Source organism: Periophthalmus magnuspinnatus, chromosome 16 (assembly GCF_009829125.3).
Source record: "Periophthalmus magnuspinnatus isolate fPerMag1 chromosome 16, fPerMag1.2.pri, whole genome shotgun sequence".
NCBI lineage: Eukaryota > Metazoa > Chordata > Actinopteri > Gobiiformes > Gobiidae > Periophthalmus > Periophthalmus magnuspinnatus.
The window spans coordinates 15201813-15219360 of NC_047141.1; the positions used below are offsets into that span (position 1 = coordinate 15201813).

Consider the following 17548-nt stretch of genomic DNA (forward strand, 5'->3'; position numbering starts at 1 on the left):
AAAAACAAATTTTAAATAAAATTCAATGTTTTGTGGGCACAAAAAAAAACAAAAAAACCAAAACATATATATATATATATATATATATATATATATATATATATATATATATATATATATATATATATATATATATATATATATATTTTTTTTTTATTTATTTTTTTGGAAAGTCTGCGAAAATGAATGGGGAACTTAGTTTCGCAGCCGCGGGGTGGGCGGTCACTGTTGAGCTCATGGATCTATTAAAATGAAAATATAAAAAAAATAATACTATTAAAAGAAGTAATATAAAAATTATAAATTGTATTATAAATGGTTCAGCTCAATTACACTGGCCCAAATCAATTCCATCACAGTAAATGTTTTTTTTTATTAAAATATCATGGCCTATCATAATACATTCCAGATGCATAACAGTATTAACCAACAATAATAAACAGTGCAACATTTTGCATTCAGGGTTTGAATAATAATGCCTTTCGCACTTTACAAGCTTGGAAAGTCTCTCAAACACTGTAATCATTGTTCATTTACTCTACACCTTGTGGTGGTAAGCTATCGTTCTGCAGCCACAGCTGCCCTGGGGTAGACTGAAAGAACCACAACCACAACACATTTGCACTCCACATTCATAGACTGACCAGGTGGGTGCCTTGCCCAAGGTTACAACTGCATGCAATGGTCCCTAACTGGGTTTGCACCTTTGACCTTCTAACCACTGCCTGCCACTGTTGCCCAATTATACAGTCTAACCCCTAGAAAAAAGTTCTTCAAAATATATGTACCAGTTTAGCCTACTTGGCAAATCAATACTAAAATATATAGGCCTGCAGTGTGTTCGTCTGTCTTGGCTTAACAAATTGGCCATTTAAAGATGCCATCCATTGTGGTCTTTCGAACTTTTCAAGCATTGACCTATGTCTGAGTGTCCACAACAGCAACAGTGCTGCTGCCATCTGCAGTTGCAAGGGCATTAAAAGGCAGAAGTCCAAAACTTCAGTTTGGTCTTTTTGAAAATGTTCATGCTTCATAATCCCTCTTTACTGGAGTATATATGTTGCCAGGTGCATGTGCAGAGGTAGTTAGAGGTTGGCTTGAAAAAAGTGTTCCAGTTTTTGGTGACAGTGAGTGTGTTTGGTGAGGCATGCAGAGAATGGAGGATGGTGAGCATCCACGGCTCTGATTTGGAGAAGGAGGACCTGAAGCACAAGGAGAGCACAGTAAATTAATTGTGTTAAAAAACAGTTTAAAATATTACATTTATAATATGTAATCTACTTACTCCTGTCTTCCAGTATGTTTCTATGTGTAGGTGATGTGCTTATGTAGAGCTGATCTTGAACTCGCATTTGTTTGGAGCTTCTTCCCCGTATTACATCTGCAATCTGTTAAAGAAAAATAAATTATTTAAATGTGTCTTCCCTTTTCTACACACAACTGTGATCTGAAACCCCCCCATTACAGTCTATTATTTATTATTAGGCTATACATTGATGTTTCATTTGATTGACATTCTGACACTGCACTACACCTATAAGCCTATAGGTGGAGGGATTTACTTGTAAAAAAATGTTTTGCAACTTAAAGCAATGCACTCAATCATAAGGTCACCTTTTTATTGGTGGTCACCATCACAGGGGTGTCATTGTGATAGTTTTTCAGTCCACTATCAGCTCCGTTTTTAAGCAGCAGCCGCACTGTGTCCACCTGCCCACGGCCACAGGCACAATGTAACGCAGTGTTCCTGCTGTACGACTGGCTGTTGACATCACAACCATTCTGTAAACACATGACCAATAGAATGAAAAAGTCTATTTGAGTATGCAGGAGAAGCAAACAAAGATATATACTATTGTGAAGACTGTTGTCTACATTTTGCATTACATGCATATTACATTTTCAGGAAAGTGAAAGCTCACTGTGCTGTTCAAGCAGTATTAACTCCAGCCACAAGAGGTCAGTATAGGAATATATTATGTGTTAGGGATTTTTTTAATGGCCAGTGGACTGTTACTGCTAACCTGAGGTTCAAATCAAAATCAAAACTGTAATAGGTCAACAAAAAATTGAGAAACTAATCACACATTTAATGCCCTTTCAGACAGCATTCCTTTGAAATTATATATTTAAATAACTTTGGATTAAAATCTAAATACTTAAAAGAAACCAAGTGCACATTACCTCAATAAGGAAGTGAACCATGTTCACATTATTGCTCTCTACTGCATGCATCAGGGGGCTTTGGCCACTTTTATTATCCTAATATAAAAACAAAACAAAAAACATGTCAATAGTCATAATAATTTCATCTTCATTTTATTAGCAAAAAAAGGGACTGACCATAGCATTAATATCAGCTCCAGCGTGTAACAGCATTGTAGCCAAATCCATGTGACCATGCAGCACTGCCAGGTGTAGAGGGCTCAGACCTAAAGAGAGGATGTACAAATACTGAAATCTATAGTTATGTAAATGTTAGATCTAACATAGTTTTACACTTTGCCATGCTGTTTTGCTGTATACCATTATCTCAATTTGAGTACTGACATAAAGTATGTAGTACAATAGTGAAAACAGCACATTCATTTGAGAAAAAAAGTTTCAAAAAGGTTCTTATAAAAAATTACTAAGGCTGTAAACCTTCAGTCGTTTAATGGGTCAAGGTTATCCGAGTAAGTCGACCAAAATGTTGTATTAGTCGACTTATTATGTTATTAGGATTATAAGGTTTATATGGACCACAGTAAAAAGAAAAAGCCATGGAATATGGTGGCTAGCTTTTGAGGTGACTGGACAGTTTATGTGAAAATCTGTCTCACCCCCACAAAGTGTCCTAATTCATCAATGACAGAGTACACTCAGAGAAGACCACAGAGGAAGGAAATGTCCTCCACTCGCCCACACATAACAACCGCTCAGTACCCAAACCTGAGCACTTCTCATCTCTGTCACTGCTGTGTAATGAGAATACTATCAAAGAAAAAAATGATGGTGACCCAACGGTAACCAGGCAATATCAAATAAACTTATGAAACTCTACCTTCATAGTTTCGAATCTCCAGACAGGTGGCAGCCGGGTGGAGGGACAGGAGTAGGGATAAGCACTCTCCCTGGTTGTATTCACAGCAGAGGTGCAGTGCCGTCTGGCCATTCCGGTCCAAAGCTGCGGGGTCTGCTCCTGCTTGGACTAGAGCCTTCACCATGTTAGCCTGCTGCGTGATGACTGCCAGATGAAGAGGAGTCTAAAAAGGAGCAAAAAAACACATCCTGTCTTTAATATATACCACATACATAGATGCCAGAAAGTGGATCATTGTGAAGGTGAAGACATATATGTTGACACATAGCTACACTTTTAATGCCCTTAATGAAGCATGAACAAAGACTTTCACTATCATAATGAACAAATAGTAGTTTATAAATAATGTTTCCGGCTACAAAGAAGTTATTTATAGCCTAACCCAAACTCCTAACTCTAACCCCTTAATTAAGTAGTTACTAAGCCTAAATCATTCTTACTATAAACTATTTGTTTATTAGGATTTAAGTATTTATTCATGCTTCATTAAGGCTAAGTCCAGTGTAATTTTTATTAAGTGAAACCACATGTTCCATTGTCTTTGTAGGTGAAATATGTGTAAATTTAATTGTTTTTTTAACCAATAAAAGGCAGATGTGAAACCTGACCCCCTCCCCTCACTTGCCCTTGGTTCAGGCTCATCTGTGCTCTCTGGTCGTCTTCTGTCAGGCCAAAGCTGGCACACTATCAGACAATAGTGTCGGGTCAGCCAGTTGAATTAAAATGGTAGCTTTAAAGCCTACAAGGTGTTTTAGTATTTTTGATAGTTTTTGATAAAGATGATGGATCAGTATTTTGAGTCCTACATATGTCTTTTCATAAAATGAAGGAACCACATTAAGGTCTTGAAAAGCATTCTGAGATTTGGATACAAAAAATCTCTGTTTTTCGCCAATATTTTTATTGTTTTAAATTATAGTAAAACAAGTGTACATAAATATGTTGAACACAAAATATGTGGATATACATTCAGTTTGGGTATCTGATATAGTTTACATTTATATTTGACCTTAAAAGAAACATAGAGTGGAAACATTGTATACATTTAGTATAACACAGGGACAAAAATCATCATTAAAACACTGTATCGTCTTTTCGCATATTTTATTTATTTATTTTTTTACTGTGCATTTCTCTGTGCTTAAAGTGCACTCCAAACAGTCCTTGAAACCTTTGCACTGTCTATCTTTCTGCAAACACAAAACTAGTGCTATCTACCTCCTTTAATTAAATATGGTTGATTCAAAATGAGGCCAAACCTGTTCACCAGCAGTCACAGGAAAGGCAGGAAAGATAAAAATTGCACACATCAGTTAACTTAGTCATTTAAACTGAGGACTGTGGCAATCAAAGATGTTCCTATGAGTGACTCAGCATGTATCACAAAGCACAACGTGTCAGTGGGGGACAGGCGGATCACAGACAGTAACTTGGACTTTTACGCAGTGCAATTATCGGGAATAGTTCATCCAGTTTTCACTTTTGCTTTGTCTCTTTTGTTTCTTTCCAAGGTGGTTTCAGTAAGGGATAATGAGAGATAAGCACTATGAGAGCAAAGTGGAATTCCTTCTATGTGCCAATGCTAGTGTTTTCCCCCAAGCTATAGTTTCCCTGAATCCTATGACTCACACCCAATAGCAGATATAAAAATATGCAACCAAATAAAGACAAGCATACACAATCTGGTAGGCAACGTACTTTGAACTTCCTATTGCAGCATTTACGGACACTTTGCTATATCTTTTGCATGACTAATGAAGAAACAGTGAGGCATCTCGTGTTATGTCCAATTCTGCATTGCTTTATTGCTTCCTGTAAAAATGACTAAGCAAAAACAAAAACATTGACAAAGAAGGGAGTGGAAAAAGGGGATGGGAGGATTGATGCAATGAAGATATGTCGGAAGTGGCAGAGGGGAGTCCGGGGAAAAGACAGGATGACAAGGGAAAATCCCAATGCTTCCCCCTGCTCTGTTTTACATTCCTGGATCCACATGATGAAGGAAGAGAGCACCACAAGAGCTAGGGCAAGAACAATCGCTCCGAGCTAAAGTTTAAAGAAGTATGCAAAAAGAGTATTCTACAGCACAGACAAGCAAGAATATAGATATAGAATAAATACATAAAATGCTATGATGGTTAAAGACATTAGAGATTTTGCTTATGGATCACTGTGCCTAGTCTTTTTAAAGGTTAATTATAGCCAGTTAGGGTTTTAACTAAATACAAATGCAGTCTTGGTAATGGTTTGGTTTATGGTTTAAAAAAAACATAAACTTATTTATCTCAAAACTGATTATAAGTCTTATCAGGCATTAAATGTAACTTATAACATTTCATATTTTAAACTGTAGGCTACTAGTGCACACAGCACAGCCATAGTCACTTACTGTATTGTACTCCACCTTGCATTATTTGTATTCTTATTATTATTTACTTTTGTTTGCATATTTTTCATACTTTTGATTCTACTACTGTTTTTGTACTTAGGTGCTTTTCCGCATTGTGGTACAAATAAATGTTCCCTTATCTTCTATCTTAATATTCAGTCTTTTCACATACATACACACTGAAAGGAGATGTGAAAAGTACACACAAGAATGACACATCAGCAGCACACACACACATGCAGGCACGCAGAAGGGAAAGTCCCAGCGAACTACCCTCTGAACTTCAGTGCTAGGTATGTTGAGAAACAGAGTAGGGAGGGTTGGGGTCATGTGACTTCTCGGCAGAGCCATACACAGCAGTTCACACACAGCCTGAGGGAGAGCACACGTAAACAACGAAACAGGTTATGTCACTGAGAGCTTGCAAAAAAGTTTTCATATGCACTACTTACATAATGAATTCATAATACGAAAATGTATGATAACAATGAAAAACTACAACAAAGGTGCACTGTGTAACTTTTCTAGTAGAGCCACTTGCTTGTCTTCCTGAAGAAGGTATATTACTTTGCCTGGAACGTTCCTCAACATGGCATTAAACTTATCTGTCACCATGGAGACAGGTAGGTGACACCATAGTTAGAGTTATAGGTTAGATCTGTAGAGAGGCAACCCCGCTTACAATAAGAATTCATGGTTTTCAAGGTGGTTTTTATAAGGTTAATGCCACACTGTGGAACATTCTATGCAAAATAATAAGATCTCCTCCTGAAAAATTAGTGTTCAAGCAAAAAACAAAAAAGAAACTAAATTACATATTAAAAGGAAAGGGTGGTGGATTATCAGTTCCTTTTTAGATATGTATACTGCCTGCAGCTTTGTAAATACATAGTATATTTTTTGTTCTTTTGTTTGCTGTCTGCTTTCATGGTGACCTTAATCTTAACACGGTTAAAATTACTTTTTCATTTTGGATAGTGACACATTACCGGTATTTGATTTGAAGACCCATGGTCACCAGTGCATGTTTTGAGTGGGTAGCCCCATTCACCAATCATGGTCTTATTCCTGCAGACAGTATGCAGTGCAGCGGATGTGTGCGCTCAGGGCATGACCAGTGTGGGAGTATCAAACAGCTGTCTCTATTGTCATACTCAAATGCACTTACACTATTATTCACTTCTGGTAGTAACACTCGCTCATATTGTCCACAGAAAGACCACAGAAACGCAGGATTTGACATCAATATTGGAAAACAACTACAATATCACAGGGGAGTTGACTGGTTTATATTCACGGCTGTCCAGTAAAAATTGAAAAACCCACAGTTCCTTATAGCTTATCATAACGTCTTATCTTCATTCAAAAATCCCACAATCTGGTAAGCAAATGACTATAATTGAGGACCTTTGACTGAAAATCTCCCTTGTTGGTAGTGCATATAGCAAATATGTGTGAAAACCCAATGGTTTGTCGCGTGCCTGTGTTTTTTATAACATAGAGGGCAAAGACAGGATACAATAACCAATGCACTAAAGCCTCAGCAATGAGGAAACACAACATTTGATGATAGCGGCAGCATTATTTCTGGTAAGCCTGTGTGGTGTGAAACCCCAGCCTTGAGAACTAAAGCTCAGCACAGCTCAGGTGCTTTCTGTTCAAAGATAAAAGGGATGTACTGTAGCTGGCAGATGGGTGAGAATGTTTGTACTGCATATCTAAACGGGAAAAGACTATTTATGTCTTGATAGTCTTGTCACAATATTAACATTTCAAACCTTTTCATATTAAAGGTGCACTATGTAACTTTTCTGCTGTGAGGTCAACAACGGTCCACTGTATTTTATGAAACATATCCATGTCCACGGAGACAAGCAGGTGACACCACAGGTCAAGTTACATCTATGGCAAGCCAGCACATGGTATAGATGTACGTTTTTTCTTTTTTTGTTTGTCTTTTTCTAACCAATTTAAATACAGGTAGTAACTGAATACCTGTGAGATAAATATGTTTAATGCCATACTTTGAAACATTCAAGGCAAAGCAATAAAATCAAATATATGTTGGTCTACCGGTAAAGTGCATTTTTAAATATTGCATAGCTAAAATAAAATATGCAAATAAAAACAATAAATAACAAAATAGCTAATTCAATTTCATTTTATGTGTGGGAGACATTGTTATTAGGCCAACTGAAAGAAGAATTAATCATGTAGGGGCTGCGGTTATTATAACTCAGATTTTGTCATTTCATTGTATTCATTCAGAATTTCACAACTCTTCCTGCTTGCTCAGGGTAGAAAATCCAGTTCTATTAAGAAACCCAGCCAGCCTTAATGCAACAGAGATAATAAAAGGAACAATGGAAAACACACATGGTAATTCTGTTGGCTTGAGGCCCATACAGGTAGAACAGCAATAGTTAGTGGGTGAACTCCATTGCTCTCTTTGACTGTAAACCATTTTAAAGGGGAGGAGGAAACCAAGATACTTCCTCTTTCATTCTTTTCCATGTTACTGTTATCAAAAGGGAGAGGCAGGGGGGCCATCAGGTTTTTATTCTCTGGTTAAAGTTCCATTTAACTGGAAATTTATGTGAGAATTATAAAGAGGAAATAGATAAAGAAATGTTTGGGTGTGGATGCTTGTTTGGCTTACCTGGCGAAGATTATTGTAGATATCAGGACTTTTGTGCTCCAACAAGAAGATGCCAATCAGTTTGTCAACAATGTCCATCTTGCTTTGAACCACAGCAATGTGAAGAGGTCTGCAACATAAAAAAGCAGAAACATACACATGACTATCTCGCAAGCTATGTCTCGTAATTTAAAATAATTAGAGATCCCGCAATTATGAGGTGAAGTATTCTCAATCAAATAAAGGTGAATAACCAATGGGAAGTACAGAGGAGTTAAATCAAAAAATGTATATCTTAACATGATATCTCCAGTCAAGTTTGTGTCTGTTTTACTGTACACTGAGTGTCTGTGACTGAGCTTTTCCCCCTATGGGAATCTGTTAAAGTGATAGCAAATATCTTTATATCTGTGACAAATAAGGTGCTTGGGATATGAGTCTGTTAAATAGCATGATGACCATAGAACCATAGCAGCATTAAAACAAATACAAAAAAGAGGTTGACTAAAATGGTTTTATTTCCACAGTCAAGATCTATACATTGCACTGCTCTTTTTATTCTACACTACACCTGTTTCTGCTGAAACAAAACTTTCTGTATTTGAAATAATCAATTCAAACAAAAAGTCCTATGTCCGAGGTTAAAGAAGAGTCTCTTAAAAAGTGCAATCAGCGCATCAGTCTCATATATATCCACCAACTGAATTTGTATCTTTCTGTATAGGAAGGAGCTGAAGGTATTGTCCTTGCACAGCAAAATTAATTCCGGCAATGTTTGTGAATTTACCAACTCAAGAGAATCAATCTTGCCCTGCTCTTACTGCTGCAACTGGGCCCGGCAGAAACTAGAGTTTAAGCACCCAAACCCTGCCTCGCTCTTTCATTAAGAGTTGTTCCAGACTGATATTTGTGGCATGTATAAAACATGCTACATATGTCAATCTGTCTTCTGTCAGATTATGGGAAATGGGAACCAGAATCCACCCAGCTACTTGAACAGCTAATTGAACTAACCTTAGTAACTATAGTTACAAAAGCTGAAAATTCTAATGACCTTCAAACTTAGTTTTATCTTTTGGAGAATATAAGAGTTGATATAGCTAATAATAATATAGCTGGGAGTGCAGCATGACACTGGAAGCAATCATTTGCACTAAGAACCTTGAAAGATGCAGAGCCATGACTAAACCCCCCTACTTGTCACAGTGTTATCAGCCAGAAGAGGAAACCACTATTGGAGGCCATTACATGAAGTGAGAGAGTGAACCCGGGCTGAAGAGGGCAGGAAACATTGACAGGGGCAAGTCAAAGGCGGCAGTAAGACAGCTTCTTCATGCTGTCAGATGAAGCCTCTTCCAGTAAGAGCCAGATACTTCTATGTCACTTCCTGTTGTCACTAACAATGGCCATTCTGTTATACTTTACATTGTTTCATTAATGACTTTGTTGACTAAGTCACTTCCAGTCAGTGTTAAACAACAGAAAACACCAAAACGCATATTATGATAAAACAGTGTGAAATGCACCATTGTACATTTTTAACAAAAGAAAAGTTATTTTGGGGGCACAAAAACTCTCAGGAGCCAGTTTACAATGGATGTTTTTGCATTATGGGAGAAAGCAGGAATACCAACCAAAAGCAACTCTGTGGAGATACATCTAAAACTGGTTACTAAAATATCAAGACTTCACTTGGTGATTTACATAATTCTTAAAAATACAGCAGATGTGCATGGTACAAATTACAGATGCATAACAACACCTGTGCACGTGCATGAATTACTGTAAGAGGACTTCCTTCACTCCTAAAAAGGATTGTTGCTTCAGCATTTTGAATTGTAATAGTCAGATTCAGAGGAGAAGAATCATTGATTTACTTGGTTCTCTTCAGTATCCATCTTCCTCCTTTTCTGTTCAGATGAAACTGTACTGTTTCTGGTTCCTGGAAGTGTGGCAGACCACAGCCCCAGATAACCTCAGGCCCAGCGGCACTGACGCACACAGGACTCACTACACACAGCTGAATGTAAAAAGAAAGGCCAGGACACAGCGCCCCCAGTGTGAAAGATACTACACTACGCACAGGGAGGGAGACAGACACTACACTTTTCGACTGGGTATTTAATCCAGAGATGGAGAGATTGTGAATCAGTCGTGTAATTGTCAATGATATGATTGGGCTTTTTGAATCGAGACATTCACAGCTAATCCTATACCAGTAAAAGCATGTGCTTTGGAGCAGAGTTTAGAGGAAGAATTGTTTTTTTTAATAGATTTTTTTTATTTTTTTATTTATTTTTTTTTGTTAATCACCCAGCCCTACTACACTGCACAGGCAAAGTCTCCAGTTTACAGCCCAGGTTATAGAGCAGAGTTGAGCAGCTGAAGTCCTCTGAGGTCAGGGGTCTATACAAAAGTGTTTTGAACCACAAACCTCGAAGAAACACTTATATTCTGGTAGCGAACAAGAAACTCTATAGGACTGAATTCTCATGGCAAAAGATTGCCAAATTATTTTTAGTCATCCAAAGTCCCTGTGAAAACTAGTCATTCACTCCTGATCCAAAGTCTACACCTGCCCTGGGCAGACTGATGGGAGTGTGACTGCCACATCAGGGAGTTGTCTGGTTATTAACACTGAACAGGGTTAACCTGGCTCATCACTTCAAGATTCATGTTTCCTAAGTACAATATAATGCTTTTGAAATAAGTACATGATCTTGCTGAGAAAATTCAACAGAAACGCACATTTTTGAGAGACTAATGTGTACACCGTTTAGTGTGAACCAGCCAATAAGAGACTGACAAGCTGATAGAGAGAAAGCGGTAAATGAGGAAGTACAAAGCGGATGTTTGGGTTTTTTGAGCCCATTCATTTAAACAACACACAAATTAAAAGAGAGACACAGACACCTGAGAAAAACCACAAAGCTATCTCAAAGTCAGCACAGCCTGGCTTTCCCGAAACTAAAGAAGCTTAAGCAGTGCATGCAGAGAGGATTGACGTAAGACAGCAGCACACGCTCACCTCACATCACTCACAGCCAGTGCAGGGGCTCATTCTGCAAAATACTCACACACACTTCAAAAGAACTCGTCACACACAGACCCTGTGCAAACGTCAAACACCATAGGCCACTATGATTGTAAGCCATTCAGAATGGTGAGAAAAGTTTAGAAATAACGGTTTTGGTATTGTATAGCAGGTAGCATCTATTATATCAAAACCTCAAGGGGTTATGTGAGGGATGATTAGGACTATTCTGTATCATTACATCATGCTATGTTACATGTCACAAATAAAAGCTTCCCAAACATAGAAACATATTAATTACATTTAGAGATCAATCAATGTTATTTTTTTCATGGTTGATGCTCATAACCCAGAGCAGCCGAGGACCAAAAATCCTTCGTCATTTTGTAAAGCAACATTGTTTTTGATCATTTTTGCCAAATGACATGTCACATTTATGTAAATGCAATTACTCTTTATACAGTGCACTTCTCTACATAAGTATAAAAAGAGAAAACACAGATCTATAGTTCATTTTTAGACATCTACGTCCATATAAACCTATAAGAGAGCAATGTAGTCACATTTTGTGCAACGTATGACAGTTTTAAGACTGATGTGTTCCAAATGAGACACTGTGTAAACAATTCACGAGATAACTACAGTTCATGACACCTCACCCGAGTTGCCTGTTTCAACCAAAGAATGTAGATATTTGCAACTGAAAGGGCATCTGGCATAAACTAAAATCATTTGAGTTTATTCAGTGTGTAATTAATTGATAACAGTTTAGTACATCATGAGGCTGAATGATTTGGGAAAAATATCTAATTGCAACTTTTTCTGACAAGCATTGCAAATGGACTTGCAATCTATGTTTTAATAATAGAACTCTGTTCAAAGGTCACATTTTACACCCATCCATAAAGAAAGACTGAGGATGATATGACAAACACATTTTGGTTTGTACAGATCTAAACTATAAGGTTAGCTATTTTTATGCAGAATAAAACAGAGCATTTTTGCAACTGCAGCATTTACAATTTTATAATTGCATCCATTCAAATTGTGATTTCAATTTGATTGTGATTAATCTTGCAGCTCTACTATGTAACAGACAAGAAGAAAACACAGCACCATTACATAAATTAATTTAGGGTTGTTAATGCCAGTCAGTTATGAATCCTCATCAAGTCTCCAAGGCACGTTTTTGTGAGTCTTTCTAGCCCATGTAGATCAACGAGGGAAGTTGTTAGAATAGCCTGCAATAAAAATAATCCCAACCCCAATTTCCCCTTTAACAAGTGATTACAGATTGAAGTTGCATAGTTGAAATACAAGTGGAGTCTAGATTATTACACTAAATAAACGAGTCTTGTGTTTTAGTGCAGGGTTATAGTAGATGATTTGATTATATCAGCTGAGGGCAGATGTCACATGGTTTACTGGGCAGACACAGAACAATAAGCAGCGTTTACATGTCATGGGATTACTCAATTCTGGGTATCACGAGTTGGTTTAAAACAAATGCAAATAATACACTGCACATCAAAGAGGGACTGCCTGGGCATTTTAAGATTTCAATATTTGTGACTATAATCCAGCCTGAGGTTTCAATTTTGTGGAAATTTTTGGACAAATGCAATTGCTAAAAATGCAAGATGCAGGCCTTTCATTTTTTGTTTGTCCATAGACTTTCACTACACAGCAGGTATAAGATGTCTAAACCAAGCATTATATGTACATTTGAAAGTGCAGATGTTACTATAATAAGATATGAACACATATAGTGCATAAAACCATAATAACACATATAACATGGAACATATGGTTCATATTTTTTGCATGACAAATTATATTGCAAAAAAATATTTAGTGCTGAAGCAGGAGAGTCAGAGGTTAATCATCAGGGCTAAATGTGACAAAGTTACAGTCACCTATGTTCCACTAGATAGACCACATCCACTTTGTGTAATGACTGCTGTTTTCATATGAAGATTGAAGATCCGTGTTTAGGTGAATCACAACTGCACTGTGGCCACTCAAGTTTCATTTTCATAACGTGGTCACAAGGTCATTTTTATTTTATAAATCAAAAACAAAAACAAAGACAAAATCATGTAATCGAAAGACTAAAGGGTGAAATATGCTTGGGGTAAAGTGGGACATCTGACAAGTAGGGATGTAGTCGAATAAAGAAATTCTTGATTGAATAATGATATGCCCTTTCCCCACGGGGCCCGGCCGGGCCCAGCCCGAGGGAACGACGTGGGGCCGTCCTCCCGTGGACCCACCACCTGCGAGAGGAGCCATGAGGGGCGGGTGCAGAGAGATCTGGGCGGCAGTCGAAGGTGGGGACCTCGACGACCGGATCTCCGGACATGGAGACTAGCTCTGGGGACGTGGAATGTCACCTCGCTGGGGGGGAAGGAGCCTGAGCTTGTGCGGGAGATTGCGTGTTACCGGCTAGATATAGTCGGCCTCACCTCCACGCACAGCTTGGACTCTGGAACCCAACTCCTTGAGAGGGGTTGGACTCTCCATTTCTCTGGCGTTGCCCGCGGGGAGCGGCGGCTGAGCTGTGGGGCAATGAGCAAGCCCACACCAGCTTGCGGCGTGTTGGAGTTCACCCCAGTGAACGAGAGGGTCACGTCCCTGCACCTTCGGGTCGGGGACAGGTCTCTCACTGTTGTGTCGGCCTACGGGCCAAACAGCAGTGCAGAGTACCCGGCCTTCTTGGAGTCCCTGGAAGGGGTACTAGACAGTGCACCAACCGGGGACTCCGTTGTTCTCCTGGGGGACTTCAATGCCCATGTGGGTAATGACAGCGACACTTGGAGGGGCGTGATTGGGAGGAATGGCCTCCCCGATCTCAACCTGAGTGGTGTTGTGTTACTGGACTTCTGTGCTAGTCACAGTTTGTCCATAACAAACACCATGTTCGAGCACAAGGGTGTCCATCGGTGCACGTGGCACCAGGACACTCTAGGTCGGAGGTCGATGATCGACTTTGTTGTCGTGTCATCTGACCTCCGACCGTGTGTCTTGGACACTCGGGTGAAGAGAGGGGCTGAGCTGTCAACTGATCACCACCTGGTGGTGAGTTGGATCCGCTGGCAGAGGAGGAAGCCGGACAGACCTGGCAGGGCCAAGCGCATTGTGAGGGTCTGCTGGGAACGTCTGGCGGAGCCCTCTGTCAGGGGGGTCTTCAACTCCCACCTCCGGGAAAGCTTCTCCCTGATCCCGGGGGGAGGCTGGGGACATGGACTCTGAGTGGGCCATGTTCTCCACCTCTATTGTCGATGCGGCTGTTCGTAGCTGCGGTCGTAAGGTCTGCGGTGCTTGTCGCGGTGGCAATCCCTGAACCCGGTGGTGGACACCGGAAGTAAGGGATGCCATCAAGCTGAAGAAGGAGTCCTATCGAGCCTTGTTGGCTCGTGGGACTCAGTTGAGGTGGCTCGGGCATCTGCTTAGGATGCCTCCTGGACGCATCCCTAGGGAGGTGTTCTGGGCATGTCCCGGGGAAGACCTAGGACACGCCAGAGGGACTATGTCTCTCGGCTGGCCTGGGAACGCCTTGGGGTCCCACCGGAGGAGCTTAAACTGCTCCCCCCGCGACCCAGCCCCGGATAAGCGGAAGAAAATGGATGGATGGATGTATCTGACACTGACTCCACTCACAAGACTACGACTGTACTGCATGTAAAAACAAGCATTTATGCTGAAAAAAGTACTTAGAAACAATGTATAAAGAAAGATTTAACCTGTGAATCATGAGTTTAATCTGCCTTTTTACCAATAATACCAAAAAACCCCAAATCTTTAGCTAACTCACTTGCACACTCGCTTACGTCTCCTTTCTGGTGTCTCATATAAAGCCATTTAATCTAAATCAAATAATTTGTTGACTAAAACAAATTTTGGTCAACTAAGACACCATTGACTAATTGACTAAAGAACTGAGGGACGACAGCCCGACTGACACAGCACTTCAAACTCATATCTGAACTGAGTTCTTATACTTAAAGCATAAGTTTAATGTATTGGATCAAATATGGCTCTGCTCCTTTCATTCACTGAACAAGTTTGTGGCTTTTATATATTTTGTGATTGAGTGATTTTACTTGTTTATATAGTGCTTTCTTCACATTTGGCAATGTGCATTGTGTAATGTGGATTTGAGTGCAATGTCCCCTTTCTTTCAAATAAAAAGTTTTGACTTATTTACGCCTAAGAAAAAAATAAAATAAAACAGATTAAAAATCCACATACGTGTCTCCATCTTCATCCTGCCGTGTGGCCAGAGCGATGGTGGAAAGCAGGTGGCCTGTGTTGTGGGGGACAGGAGCCAGGGCTTCAGAGACAGGGACAGGGGACAGGTAGTAAAATGGAACTGGACAACACAGAGGACACAAGCCAAAGGTTAGATAAATTAGACTGGTTTGAGGTTTTTTTTTTAGCTATGACTTTGAAGTGGACTACAATAAGCAAATAAGCAACAGCTGACCAGTTCTTCTCTAAATGAATCATAAACACTTCTTCTCAGCATCTTTGAGCCAAGGTGAGATTATACTTACGTGTGCACTCAAAGAATACATCTGTTTTTGTCAATTGGCTCTCATTTTACAATTTTCAAGATTAGAATAGGAATGTCAGGTAGGTCCATAAACCACTATCACTTCTAATTATAACCCAAAAGGTTATTCACCTTAAACATTTTGAAGAGGGTTAAACTCTTTAGGTTAATTGTAAAATGCATGCTGAATTAGTTTTCTAACTGTTTTGAGGGTTTTTTTTTGCAATCAGACAGACGCAATGAGACATTTTTCTGATCTATCATCCAGACACCAGCCATTTACATCTATAACTCAGGAGGAAGAGTTCTATCTCACCATAGGGGGTAAAGGGAGACCAGAAGTGCCGTGTGGGTGCAATGACCCCTGCTGCACCTGTAGTCCACTCATTCTCCTGAGCTGCCCGCGGTGAAAAGTCTCCGTTTTCATGAGTCTCTGGCTCCACGGGAATCTTGCGTTTTCTGAATGGAAGGTTCTGTCGCGCGTTGTCTCGTTTGCACACTCCACTGTTTTCTTTCTTCACTACGATGACTTGTTTGTCCAAAGAGTCCGTTTCTGTGCACGCCGGAGGAGCAGGCGAGCCGCCTGTCACAAGCGAGTCCGGACTCGTCGGTCCGCTGCTCCCACGCTCTCTGTGAGTTGTACGTAAATCCAGAGGTGCTGCAGCGAGGGAATGCTGCTCACCGTTCATGGTCATAACCATCGGCATCAACTTAGTCTTAGAGACTACTGGAAGCTTGTAAAATATGACTGCAGGTGATTTTAGGATAAAGCTGAATTACAGACTACTTCTGAATTTGTGGCTGAAGTCCCATTGCAGCTGTTGCTTCCTAAACCTTGCAGCTCAATGCCACCAAGTCAAAGTTCATCTTGATGTTGGAAAAGCCAAAGGCGCAGTTTTGTGTGGGCTGCTGCTCCGTGCGCACCTATGACACACACTGCAGGTACAGCTGCCAGCCCTCATAATAAAAATCTAATCACTCACACAGGCGCGTGCGGTGCTTTCCCTTTAAAACGAAAGCTACTTTGTAGCGAGAAGTGTATCCATGTCCATTGCGCGGCGCTCTTCTCTAGACAAACCCAGAGGGACGTGGCTGCTTGATCTGACGGTTTTTTGTTGAGTTATGACACAGGTCAAGTAATACTGACTCAGTGAAACATATGAAATATTAGTGTCAAATGCAAACGATCTCAAATATTAGGCCATTTTTAGGGGAAGGAACAAAAACCCACTGAAAGAACATTCCGAACTCACTAGTCACTAATTACTCCTAAATGTAATTCAGTATGGACACTTTGTCTAAATAGCCTCTTTAGCTGACAATGGACGTCAAATGTCATTTTAATGAACGTTGTGCGTAAAGAAGTGTCCCTGGAACATGTTATTTCATAGGCTTAATTCATTCAAACTCAACCCTGTGGCTTCCTTATCTGTGTAATTAGAGCTCACTTTTCATTTTCCCTTCTTTCTTTGTCCAATAATCCGGTCACTTTGGTACTTTCCTCTTATCGCTTAAGGGATGGACAACTAACTGAAAGTCATTTTGAGTCTAAAGTCCCTAAAATACCATAGAACTCTGGCTCTGCCCGAGCATGCTGTGCAGGTGCAGCTCAGATCACTGTCGTTTCACTGTAATCTGGTGTTCATTTACAATTTGCAAAGTAAGACTTATCTCTTTAATACAAAGTTCAGAGCCACTCACCTGGCTGACTTGAGAACCCCGGGCTCGTGTCATTTTAAAAATGGTTTGGTGCCCTCTAGTGTCAAATCTAATGCGGTACAAGAGTGAAACTTTGCCCATGCGCGGATTGGCAGCCTACGCGACTGCGAATCAAAGTAAAGACAGTTGCT

General features: G+C 39.8%; 1 protein-coding gene across 1 annotated transcript; it reads right to left on the minus strand.

The window, feature by feature from the left end:
• Positions 1 to 816: 816 nt before the first annotated feature.
• Positions 817 to 16719, minus strand: bcl3 (BCL3 transcription coactivator). Its single transcript, XM_033981592.2, has 9 exons — positions 16015 to 16719; positions 15395 to 15515; positions 8131 to 8239; positions 3044 to 3245; positions 2344 to 2432; positions 2185 to 2262; positions 1615 to 1782; positions 1286 to 1388; positions 817 to 1202 (listed from the first exon to the last, which is right to left on the minus strand). Exons 1-9 carry the CDS (start codon positions 16403 to 16405, stop codon positions 1024 to 1026), a joined length of 1440 nt encoding a protein of 479 aa, XP_033837483.1. The 5' UTR covers positions 16406 to 16719; the 3' UTR covers positions 817 to 1023.
• Positions 16720 to 17548: the final 829 nt, after the last annotated feature.